We start from the raw sequence: 13,462 nt of genomic DNA, 5'->3' as shown, positions 1-13,462 counted from the left end.
ATTGTCCTGTAGGGGGCAGTAGATACCCGACATGCGCACTACAGTTTGTTTGTTGTTATTTCCCTAGCTTGTTAGCTAGCATCACAGAGAACCGACTCTGGGAAATCTCTTATTGGTGTTACTTACGTTTATATTAAAATGTCTATTCCGTTACTTCTCAGGGTTTTCATAAACGAGCGACTAACAGCCGCTGCCGATGAAATATTTCAGGTTTTTGAAGCAACAATAGCAAAATATGAAGAAGACGTTTGTAACTCCAAACAGGAGATTGAACGCCTCAAGAGTCTGCTACAGGAGTTTGTGTCGAACCAGAAAACAGGTCAGTGTAGACATTTTTAGAGTCTTATATATCAACATTATGTGCGCATATTGTCTGTATTTTCCGTAAATATACTCACTGTTGTGATATTTGAACTGAATGAACCTCATGAATCAAGTTAACTCTTGTTGAACTTAAATTAGCGATAGTTCATTATCAAGCGTTTGGTTATTTTTGTCACTAAGAAAGTTGGTTAATAAACTAAGTTAATCAGTTCAACACACTTGTTCTCTAAGTACTCGAGTACCTACGTGATACAATAAAAATAACACTTTATTTAGCACGTCTGAGCAGTATGCAAACAGTAACATATATAATGTACAGTACACTATAATGTAGTTTTATTACACAGCTTGAAGACATTTTAGGTGCTTTATTTTTGTACAGTATTTCTCAAAAATTTTAATTTCTGTGAAAACAATTGATGTTATTACAACAGTGTTTTGAAATATTATCAATTAAGTTTGGTGTAACGTGAATATTTTGGAATGTTGATTAAAAAATACATTTGAAGATGATGTTGGAGAATTTTATAAACTTTTTTTTTTTTTTTTTTTTTTACTATTTTTACCATTTTTACTATTTCCTGATGTTAAACAGTTGTTAAAATAATCAGCAGATTAATCAGTAATTAAATTAATAATTAGTTGCAGCCCTAATCGAGGTGTTAATATTGATAACTCTCTGGCAGTATTCACAGCTTAATCACTATTTTGGTGATAAAACTGATAAAGAAATAAGAATGAAAAGGATGCATCAGTTATTTTGTTTTTTTCAGACTCTCAATCATCCATCTGTAAAGAGGAAAGTACCCCTGAGCAGGAGCAAAGCGTCGGTATTAGTCAGAGAGACCCAGAGCCTCGGCACATTAAAGAGAAAGAGCATGAACTCTTGGCTAGTTGGCAACAAGAGGAAGGACAGGCACAAGAGTATAAGGAAGCAGATGACTTACACCTATCTCATTCATCTGTCTGGGAAAAGAATGAGCAGGAGTACATAACACTGACTTTGCAACCTCACACTGAAAACAGTGAAAGTGTGGAACAGTTTCAGGAGTTGGAGGAAACTAAAGGTGAAGAGTTTATGCTGCCTCTCATGTCAACTCTATCTGCACAACCTCAGATCCACAATGAAACAATCCAAGGTGTCAGTGAAGGTGAAAGATCTGCTGCAAGTTTTTCATCAAACCAAACACAGACAGAACTAAACCAGAGTTGTTTGATCACTTCTGGGAAATCCACTGATGTAGCCCATTTGAATTCATTTGCACCCGACTGTCATTGCTATTTATGTGATAAATTATTTTCCTCCAATCAACACTTGATAAGTCATGCCTTCCACATGCATTCAAAGGATGCAGGTGTCCTCTGTGTTGTCTGTGGAAATACCTTGGAGTCCACTGAGAGTCTTATTGTGCATCTTAAATCACACAAGGGCTCAAAATGTTGTCATGTGTGTGGCAAACACTGCAACAGCGCCACTGCCATGGCTGAGCATATGACCCGCCACACTGGGGTGAAACTGCACCACTGTCATGTTTGTGGGAAAGGGTGCAGTCAGAAAGGAGATTTGAAGATACATATGAGGATTCACACGGGCGAGAAGCCTTTCAGCTGCTCTTACTGTTGTAAAAGGTTCACCCACAGCGGACACCTGAGGAAGCACCTGAGAAGCCACACGGGAGAGAGACCGCACTGGTGTGAAGTCTGCGGCAGAGGATTTTTACAGAGTGTGCACTTGAAATACCACTTAGGGACTCACACTCAAAAATATTGACTTTTTCATCCACTGTGGCCTGTATTTATTAAACTGTAGAAGAGCAAACAGGAGTAAAAATGAGCAGTAAGACGCCTACATATGTGCTCTATTGCTTATTCTTACATTAAGCTGAGAAATATGTTTTAAGATTACTATAAATTTACTATGCAAGTTAAATTTGCTTGTCCGAAATCTTTAATATCCACTTAAAATATTTGAATTTGATAAAAGAAGAAAATGAAACTGGAGAAAGTTTTCTATTTGTGTAGCTGGTTTTCATTAAAAAAAATCATAAGGACAGTTTAGGGACACTGACAAGTGCAGACAGTGAAGATTCATGGGAAGTGTTAACCAAAACCAATACCAGCTTTATTTGTGTCGTTTGCACCCCTGACAAATGAACATTGTCACAAATGTAAACAGTGGACTAAAACTAGCGTATTGTAAATTATACCCATTGTTTTGTAATGGTGTCATCTAGATCATATTCTTGACCTACCTGAGAGATTTGTGGAGGCCTCTTAATTTTATTTATTTTTTTTTCTTTTATCTGTGACTGAAGTACAAAATATTACTGTTTGATAAATACAGGCCCTGAGGTGGGCGGTGCACATTACTCAATAACAACAGTGTGCTTTTTTCCCCCCCAGTACATTTTCAGTAATATCATTGCTGTTAACATCAATAAACAAACTGCTTTTGCTTTTGTAATTTTGTTTTTATATGACAGAATTTGAATTATGTTAACTCTCTGTGTGTGCTGTTTGTTGGTTTAGCTCACACATGTTGTATATAGAAGGTAACAAAAACTAACTGGAACATGGTGCATGTTTTTTTTTTCCACCATGATTTATCAAGCTTTATGCAACAGGTGTGCAGCAGCTTGTCTCCTAGACTTAGAAAAACTGAACATTTCATAGCTGGTGCTTTTCTGCTTGTTCTATTCCACAAAGTTTTAATGAGTAACTTTGTCGGCTGTGTATAATCTTAGAGGTATATGATGCACCGCTAGGTGGCACTGTGGGGGCTTTTATGTGTCACTATCCTGCAAGACAGTGCTGGCAAACTACTACAGGTTTTAAAAAGTGTTTTTTCCCATAGACTTTTGAAAACAAGGTCAGGGGGGTAATATTCTGTGCAGTTAAAATATGTGAAACATACTTGAGGTAATTTGTGGGATTTTCTTTATGCGGGTCAGGTTAACAAAGGATAACAGGGCTTACATGGGCAGTTTTTTTTTGTGTCTCTCTGAAAAAAGACATTTTTCACCCACATGCTGTTTCAAAGAATTTTGCTGGAACTCAGCAAATGTCAGGGATTCCAACAGCCCTCGGTTGCATGAGTGGGTCATTGAATTACTCTCCATCCCGCCCAGTCAAATTTCTGAGCTTGACTGAGTGATCTTAATACAAATGTAGAGCCAGATGAGGATAGAGGTGATCCAGAGGAGTTTGTGGTGTAAATGAGATGGATGTAGGGGGATCTTTGACAGGATTTAGTGTTTCAGAGAACAGCAGACATCTGGTTGACATCTTCTGGAAACGGAAACATAAACACACAAACATAACAATAAGCAAGGTACTGTGTAATGGAAATAAGTTGTTGGACAAGCTGGGCGTTCCCAGAGTTCTTTTCAAATTGCTTTCATTATTTTCGCCCATCACTTTAAATGTGAGACAGTGGAAGGACAGGCTTTCAGACAGGACCAGGAACAGTGGTGCTGTTGAGGGTTTTTATATTGTAGTCCATTTAATCACATTCCTGCAGTAGAAGTGTGATATCCGCGGTGTAAACGCAAAGACAGTTTGTTCTGTGGAAAACCTTGAAGAAGGCCAGGTAATATATTTTCCTTATTATTTACTTTGTATTGCTAATCCCATTATATACAAATCACATAAAGGACGTGTTGAGGAGCTCGGCTATTAAAAGCAGAGAGAATGAGTGACAGTACTGCTACAGTTTTGGCCATGGGAAGGTTTCCAGCACAGTTGTTTCCTCATACCTCCTCACACTGCTCACTGAACTGAAGCCTCCCTTGCCATCTGTTACCTTATTTAGGCAGTACAGTTTACTAAATGATTTTAGCTAGGGACATGATTAACTATAAACAACGCTTAGAGCCAAGGCAGCTCACTGCCATTACACCTGAAAGCAATAGTCCCATGATAATTTGACCCTCATAATATAATTCATTGACTATGAAAACCTACCTCTAGCATTTGGAGTCATATTAATATCATTATTAGTTTGAAAGTTGTTCAAGAAAAACAGTATTTCAGTAATGGCAGTGTCCTTCAGGATCTAGTTCAGTAACTTTTGAAGATATGTCATGTCAGTTGACACCACCTGCATCAACACAGTTTTAGCTACAGTTTGATCTTAGTTGTGTGTCTGTAGCACTGTTTGTTGTCTCAAAGTAGCGGCTTTTCCTTGAGCACGATAAATTTGAACATTCTGGATTAGCAGATCAGGAGTATTACTTGGATCCGGATCATACGTTGGTATGTGCTGGATCTTATGTGGATGTTGTCTCACAATTTTTGTCTAAGCATTGTAGGTATTGTGTGTGGAGTTAGAAGCAAAATTACTGAAGTTGGCCCTAACTCACAATGGTGGAGAATCCTTTAAAATAATTCCTGGATCCAGATGATGATCCAGATCAGCACCAAAACCTTATGGATTGTTCTGTGGGCCATAACCCTACCTCCATCTATCCATCCATTATCTACACCACTTATTCCTGACAAGGGTCACAAGAGAACTTGAGCCAATCCCAGCTGTCATTGGGTGAGAGGCGGAGTACCCCCTGGACATGTCACCAGGCTATCACAGGGCTGACGCTTAGAGACAGACAGACAACCACACACACGAGCTTTGGCAGTGGTACAATTGGAATACAAGCCTATGAAAAGTATCCTTTCTGTCTTACAGGTCTCCTTTTGAAGAAGGACACTTTTAAAATCCATAAAGTTAGGCTAATGAGAAAACCATCAATAAGAAAGCTCTTATCTATCCATTTCTTGTTTTCATTCAGTTAGCTGGTTCATGCTGATGCCTAAAGGTTTGTCTTGTAGACATACAGTACAGTACCGTAAATATTGCACAACTCACTTCCTCCCTTGTTCTCACAATGATTGTCCCCAGATCTTAAGAACAATCTGGGGACTGCCCTCCCCTTAAACAACCACTGTTTGTTCAAGGATCTTATTTGATTGTTAGGTGAATCTAGCAGCCATAGTAATTATGAAGGGAGCAAAGTGGCAAGCCAGCATATAGACTTATTTTAATAATTGTTTTCCTACAGTATCCACTAAGATGTAAACCCCGATCATCTGTATTTAAATGTTGAGCTCTCTGCGCTCTCCATCCACCCTGACCGCTTCTCTACAACTTGCATCTAGCAGAAAATGTAGCAAGTTCTTCAAACAAAATAAAATAGCAACAACAAAAACAAACAAGCAAAAAACAAGTTAAATTCAGCCACATTTTGGTAAAACTCATTTGTATCAAAATGACATTTATAGGAGGCAGGGTTCCTCTGACTGCTCCGTGTGCTTGACAGCTGATCAATAAATGAATGACTGGGTGGTGGTACACTGATGGTTGTGAGAGGTGATGGTGTGGGAAGGACCATAGTCCCCTCTGCTACACCTGTTTTGTTCCATTTCCTGTACTTTATCTGCATTGGCAATTCATCTGAATTGCCTGTCAGTTGTAGTGATGCTGCAGAACCACTGAGTGATTTGTTGCATGAATAAAGAGTATGTCCTCTATCACTGACTGGCTTTAGGCTCTGGGGCATGTTTTTAAAATATTACAATCTGGTGGTTTATTTGTAAAAATAAAAAAAAAGAACCAGCTGGTCTGCTATTTGTGGGAATCTGGACCAGTCACACAGCCCTGCAGCACATCTCTGTGCCAGCTGCATGAAGGTGGAGATTGTTGAGTTTTGCAGCAGAATGAGAGGAGAGGAAAACAGATGACTGCATGCATGAACATTGTTGCCTACAAAGTGACGTGCTGCTCAGATGTGAGGGCATCGCAGGTTGTATGAGGGTAAGTCTGTGTTTCTTCTATGTTAATCACTGATAGATAGTAAAGGGCTGTGTTCAGACTGCTGACACAGCTTGGAAAAAATACAGAGCCCCAGGGTTAGGCGCCACATGTGTTTCTGATAGCCATGAGCTATTTGTGATGTGATATAGGCATGGACAGCCCCCCACCCCTCCAACATAAAAGCAAGACTCCCAGCCCAAAAGTTATTCTTATGAGAATGCTGTGGGATTTTTGCTTTTTGTTTTGTTTTTGTAGTATTTTTGAGTCTCTGCAGTTGCTTTGCATCTCTGGGCATTTTGCATTACCATCATTTTGAGTCTTTAGAATGTTTTAAGATTATTTGCTGACATTTTCAATCTTTTGTAACTGTTTTGTCTTTTTATAGTTGTTTTAAGTCTCTTTGCATTTATGTGCTGTCGTTTTAGTTCTGCTTCTAGCCACTTCAGAGGCTCCAGCACAGGGGCCCCCTGACCACTTGGCCCCAGTAGACCCATTCAGTGATCCTTTTGTGGATAAATGCATGAACTGGAGTGTTTGCTTTCTATAATGAGATCTGGAATATCCCTCTCTGTCAAAAACCCAACGTATATGTTGTGATAGCTGCAGAGGAAGTTGACCTAATTTTGGACTCAGAGTTGCTGTGGGCCCGAGGTTGAGGCTTGTACACAGCTGGTGACAATGTGAGACTGTAGATACTTCTCACACACTCCACAGTGGGGGGGACAGCATGAAAGCGCTCTGAAGATAGACCCCTCTGAGCTAAAAACTACGACTGTATTAAATAAACACCTGGTAGTATGTTTCCAGTGCACACGTGCAGCTCTGCTCTCACTGTGCTTGATGCAATGTTGGTGACTTGTGTTTGATAAACTTTGACGCTCCTTGCTTATCAATGGCACTGGGGCTTTGACAAAGCTGCTAATCTCAAAGCGATAAGCTTTTCTGTTGAAGTCGGTTTTCACCTGCTGCACGTAAAGAGGAGAAAGTTCAACAAGCTAGAGCTGCCCCTGTTGCAACGCTCGTCAGTAATCAAGTAGCTGATCATTAGAAGATTATTGGATGACAGTTTTAGTTTAAGTAATTCATCTGACTCATATGACCTGCCAAGTGACTGCAGATGAAAATGAATTTAAAGCTAACAATGGTTTAAAATGGTATATATGTTTAATATTACATGGCCCCGTACACATGAAATAAACAAATACATAAATAAACTAAATCCACTAGATTTTAATTATTATTTAGACAAAATAAGCAAATGCAAGACAAGCATTTTTAGAAATGAGCATTTTCTGACATTTATTAGGCTAAAGAATTAAAGGGAAATGTCAGCAATTCGGGGCAGTTCACAAGAGACATTTCTAAAATAAGAGCTTTTACTTCCCATATGCAGGCTACATTTCCAATGATGCGACTAGTAGTTGTATTTCTTTGCTGTAGGCCCTTTCTGCCTGGTGAACGTGCACATCTTTAAAACTCCATATGTCCAGTTTGTAACACAGGATTTTAGTTGTACATTTGAGACATCCCTAAGACGGGGCTATATTCTCTAACTAGACCAAGCTTCTCCAGAGGAAAGAGACAAACTATTGAAGGTACCTCTGAGTGAGACAATGAACCCTGTAATCAGTATTCAACACTGCTGTAATGTTAACCCAGTTGTACTTTTCCTTTTGCAGCTCTCAGACACCTGATCTTTTTCCAGAGCCTTGTGTCCTGAGATAACTAGGTGGCTATAATTAGAAAGCTCTGAAAACCAGAGAAGGGCGAATACATACAGCAGGGTAATATGATGCAGTGGAGTGAAACCGGGTGACCAAGGTTGCATCATCAAAAGCATCATTGTGTTTACAACCAGATGCCCTCTGCGCAAGGTGATGCATGATTACCGATGAATCCGAAAGATTCACTGAGGGCAAAGCAAGAGCAGGAAACTGGACAAAGAATATTTTGTATGGCCAAATCACTTGATTATTTGGTTGTTTAGTCTAAAATTGTTGTTCCTTAGAGTCAAAGGTGTTGTCTTCAAATTGCTTGTTTTGCCTGACTAAGTTTCCAGAAATGGAAGATATTCAATTAGCAATGATATAAACATAAACTTTAACATTAACAACTTTAACTTTAGAATAAACAAAGGTGGAGGGAAGGAATAGTGATGGCTGACTGGAGCGATCTCCTACAGTGTAGCTGTGTGAAAGAAAATACTGGTTTAAAAAATCCCCCAGTAAATTATTACTGAACATGTTTGTCCAGAAAATAAGGCTCATCACAGGTAAGTTTAGTTGAAACACATTGGAATGTGGTTTCGTTAAATTTCCATAAGTAAATAAGCTTAGGTTTGTTTTTACATCTTGAATAAAGCATCTCTTATTCGTACATATAGGTTGTTGAGTTTAGAGGAGGAAACTGGGGTCAGTTTGGCTTCTGTCAACAAATGTGCAAACAGCACAGTATATTTCACAATAATGGAATGTGGTATGATGTTTCTGCACGAAGGCTAAAAGTGTAAGAAGCCACTTTTGATTTGGGGATGAGATTACATAACATCCCCATGTTGGCTCATGGAAAGCTCCTAGAAATAATATGAAACATATGTTTGCCATTTTAAATTGCCAAATAACACTGGAGCATGATGGGTTTTTTGCCATTGTCTTAAAAGCTTGCTCTCTCATGACATGTGCAAGAGTAAAGAACCTTTTTAATATATGGGCAGAAATGCAGAATTTATAAAATAATCCAAATCCACTGCACTGCCAATAGGTGACCATGTATCAGAGAGTCTCTGTCAGGCGAACCTCAGATTAAAGAGGAATGATCTGGTTTTGTATTTTCACAGATAAAGGAGATGTCTAAATTCTGTCTTGTAGGAGCAGATTAAAGAGGAATGATCTGGTTTTGCATTTTCACAGATAAAGGAGATGTCTCTAAATTCTGTCTTGTAGGAAGAAGACAACTGTGTAACTAATGGGTTTCTGTGGGAATTTGAATCTTGCAACACTGACATACAAGTCAGTGTTGCTATTGGACAATTCTGCAGAGTCTAGGATTATGTTTATTGTCAGTGTTTCTTTAGGTTTGATGCCAATGTTTTAACTCTAATGTTCTGTTTGTGGTCCTGGAGAAACAGCTCTCCACATGTGCAATGTGTTGCACAAGAAGGGGTTAACAGGTTACTGTTTTTCTAAACTGTTGTTAAGCCTAGGAAAGGCTCACAGATGTCAACTAGCTATGACAGGACATAAACTTTGCTCATTTTCTTGGCTGTGATGGTTGATTGTGCTGCCAAGGTTGGGAGCTTGTCTTGTTTGATGTCATTTGCATGATGTCTGTATAGTGAAGATGTTCTATGTGTAGTTCTCCAGGCTTCCGATTTCCATGTGCACTGATGGTGTTTGCTGCATAAATAATACAGTCCAAGGTCAGGGCTTAAGACCTGGTGAAACACTGTCTATAACTGTGATTCTTTTCTGGCCAATATTACGCTTGTCCACAGAGGCTTATGTGTGGCTTTAAAATGTTGACAGCTCACAGTAACGTCATTAGGTATGCCAGAAGCTCCGCCTTGTGGGCACCGCAGAGTACTGTACATACCGAATGAATCAATGTAATAGAATTCCTTTATACCAGTTTATTCACAGGTTAGGGCTGTTGAAACTGGTTTCACTGGTATGAAAGGACTAAAGGAAAGGTATTTAAAATGCACTCACACAGCATTTAAAAGCTGAGTGATGTGCACGGTTCAACATTAACATTATCTTTGTGTTAATCTGAGCTGTTATCGTCCTCCTGACCAGGGTTGGATGCACCCCCTTATTTGCTGCCCTAATTTAAATAACAATATTAAAAATAATTTAACCAAAGAGTGAATACAGAAAGATAAAGATGAAAGAGTGAGAGAGACAGAAAGCTACGATGGAGCACACACAGAGATGGAGAGAAGTGAGACAACATTACTTAGTAACTACAGTGTACTAATGCTGTGTCATGTTGCAGCTCAGTGTGTATGGGGCTACAGTGCAGAGCGCCATCTCTGCTAACAGTGACAAGATTCACCTGTCACATCTCTCTCATATGACTAAATCAAATGCAGATTGAATTACAGGTAACAATCAGTACTACAGAGAACATGTAAGAAACCAGGAGCCAGCTGCACTAACTGCTCCTGTTCAAGTTTAGCCTATAGTCATTGTTTATTTAGTGTAATTTTATGCATCACTAAATTAAATCAGGCTGCACTATACAAACAGCTTCTTATGCTGAGATTAGCTGTAACTTAATATGAAGACACAGTAAGAATAACTTGTTACTGAGCCAAATAAAACTAAAATTAGCTTGCATTGCTAATACATGAGCCACTGAGAGCAAAGACTAAAGAGCTAATATAGAGACAAAGATAAGATAAAGTAGGATAGTCTCCAGGAGAGCGCTGCACAAGAATTCCTATATGCCTAGACTGTCTGTTTATGCAGAAATGGCAAATAAAAATCTTGAATTTAGACATATCTGTCTTGATACTTGATAACTGCTGTGTAATAATTATTAATCTTGAAGATTTTAAATAACTTTTTACAAAGTAACATGACCTGCCTCAAATTATGAAACGTTATGTCATTAATGTTTGACAAAATTAGTGAAAACCATGAGTTAGGTCATTATTCTTACATGCATCATTAAAGCTGCCATTTAGATAATCCTCGAAACTTAGTACCGTAAAGAACAGACAGAGAACGACAGGCTAAAGGGTGATGTTTTCTAACTTCCTTGGTTTCTGATTAGGAGTGATAGTCAGCGATGGGTTGGGTGTGGTGGCTCCATTTAAAACTAGCAATGGAGACTTGTGATTTAACAGTAGGCTTTACCACCGTGTAATGCCATAAAGGACATGAAATGATTTACCTGAGACCCTAATCTCTTAATTAATGATGGAAACACCCATTGTGACATTACTGATAGGAATGTGGCCAGAGATTAAACGTACACAAAGTCACAGTGTGGTTAGACTGCTGCAGTTTTCTGGATTCAACCCATCAGGATAACACTATTACGACATGTTGTTATAGCAGCAGAGGAACATGGGAGTGCATGCTCACATCCTCCTCCTTATATGAGGTGGCAATGAACATAATAGAAGTTAGTGAGTTTTATTTTTCCAGCAAAAAACTAAATATAGTAAACCTTAGGCTAAATTTAGAATTGGTAAGGCTTCTTCTTCTTCTTTGATAAGTTTGTAGATAAATGTTGTTCATGGTTGAATTATTTTGTACATTATAGTTAAACTTGTGTGTTGACGTGATGGAAAATAACATGATCTAAATATATAAATAAAACACTAAATACTAAAAATACTATATAAAATATAAATGTTTGGCCCTAAGTTTGCCTATGACAAAATTTGCCAAATATGAAATTCGATTAATGAGGATTGTAAAGATCAGACGCATGAACAGAATGAAATCCCTGTTGTTTGGGGATTTGGGGTGGTTTCCATGGTTGCAGGAAAGAATGTGAGCAACAATACACCTTAAGTGAAGAATTTCAGGACTAATGCTTGTGTTGAAGTTGCTGGACTTAAAATAACGAGGTGGCTCCTTTAATGGACTGTCTCAAACTTAGCTCCTGTCATTAAATGGACCTCTGATTGAGAGGCATTCATTGTCTGTGCAGCAGTAGATTTGTGGATCATCATCATCATCATGACAGGGATTTAGTCTGTGACCCCTGCAGACCACTCACACTCTGTTGGGATTTTTTTTCATTTGCCTGTCTGTTACTTCGGTCCAAACCTCACTCCTCCTAAGCAGAGCCAGGTTTAGAAATTCTTAACCCCAAATGGGGTTTATTTGACTCTTTCTGCATCTCACGGGCCATGTAGGGCTTGAAGAAGCCATGGAGTTCCTTTTCCTACTGCTGTCCTCAGTATGTGGTCAGAAGGCCACTTCCAGGCCATTCATGTCATGCCCTCCTTCTCCTCCCTGCCTCTTAGGCCACAGACTTCACAGGATATTCTTGAAGTAGACAAACATGTTGTTTATTTTCTTATAAGCTTGTGGTCTAAAAATGACACAAGCGGGAACTGTTTAGGGTCGGCAGGAAGCGACGGAGTCGGTGACCTAAGATTTTTGTTTTACAATAGAAATGCCTACAACCGTGTGACAAAAAGTGGGCCATTGATTGTTTCTGAGTGGGAAAATATGGTTTTACTATCAGGCTTATTTGTATGTTTTTGTTTTTGCAACTAACAATAGCTTCACTCATGATTACTGGCAGATGTACTGTCACACAGGTGCCTCACAGAAATCAGTTAGTCACCCAACCACAAACAACTGTCGAGCAACAGTGGAGACTGTTTTCATTGCCTTTGTTTCGCTTGACTGCATTCATACAGTATTTCTCCTCAAATGAAACATTTCCACATGAATGCTCAGTGTTTGTCTAATGGAGTTGTCTTGTAGAAACAGTATTATTTCTTTTTTCCTATCTTTGTTTCACTGCTTCCCTTTTTTGTCTTCTGTTCTTCCTTTCTCTCTTTCATCTCCATGGAAAGAAAGACAGTCAGGGCTATACCATGCTGAAACTGCTTACTAGTTTTCCCCTTTGGCCACACAAGGCAGTCCGCAGGCTCAGAAAAATGTAGAATACAGAGAGAGCAATAGAGCAAGGACCTATTCAACTACAGAAAATAAAGACATTTAAGTGGCCAATGATGGATAAGTCTAGTTTTGTCTTCACACCAGAAGTTACCCATGAGTTGTCTGTGCCTTAGTTTCTCCTTGTTTGGTTTGGGTTAGCAAGGAAGCAGCAAGATCCACTCCTCCACTGATGGGTTCTGTCCAAAACCACTGGAAGCTTCTTTTAGACAGAGTGGGAGACAGGGTGTGGAGGACTTTGTACCTTCCATGACTAAAAGAATAAACAGCAGAGACCATCACTGTGTTCAGACTCATGCAACACAAAAACTGTCCATAAACAACGCCTCGTCTCCGCGGTTCAGACAAGCCCACATGTTAGGATGAAATCATACACTAGCATTAGTTCCCACACATACTTGGCAAAACAAGCTGTGCTCTGAAGGCAGCAGAACGCATGATTGTAGCATGTTTACTTGGTTTTTTCCACATGTTAAGGTGTAGTGAGTAATTTGTTCCATCTCAGATTTATAATTGCTTTTTGTCTGAGGAAAACACTTGTTTTTTAATCTGGTTTACTTCAGTTATGCGTATACAAGCCAAACTCAGGCAAACTCTGTCTTTTTTATCCTTATTTATACTTTTGTCAAATGCTTCCAGCTGTTAGTATTAACCTACAGCCCAAATCTATGTGATATATATA

The 13,462-nt window shown here is 39.0% G+C and overlaps 1 protein-coding gene across 1 annotated transcript; it reads left to right on the top strand.

Moving 5' to 3' along the window:
- Positions 1 to 33: 33 nt before the first annotated feature.
- Positions 34 to 2,788, top strand: LOC109960407 (zinc finger protein 37 homolog). Its single transcript, XM_020600496.1, has 2 exons — positions 34 to 319; positions 1,098 to 2,788. Exons 1-2 carry the CDS (start codon positions 139 to 141, stop codon positions 2,093 to 2,095), a joined length of 1,179 nt encoding a protein of 392 aa, XP_020456152.1. The 5' UTR covers positions 34 to 138; the 3' UTR covers positions 2,096 to 2,788.
- Positions 2,789 to 13,462: the final 10,674 nt, after the last annotated feature.

The sequence above is a fragment of the Monopterus albus genome, unplaced genomic scaffold (genome assembly GCF_001952655.1).
Source record: "Monopterus albus unplaced genomic scaffold, M_albus_1.0 scaffold3.1, whole genome shotgun sequence".
NCBI lineage: Eukaryota > Metazoa > Chordata > Actinopteri > Synbranchiformes > Synbranchidae > Monopterus > Monopterus albus.
This window is presented reverse-complemented; position numbering and strand designations above follow the sequence as displayed.

Coding starts and splice junctions, on each gene's coding strand:
- LOC109960407 (XM_020600496.1), top strand. CDS start 139: ATGTCTATTCCGTTACTTCTCAGGGTTTTCATAAACGAGCGACTAACA. Junction 320..1,097: donor TGTGTCGAACCAGAAAACAG/GTCAGTGTAGAC, acceptor TGTTTTTTTCAG/ACTCTCAATCATCCATCTGT.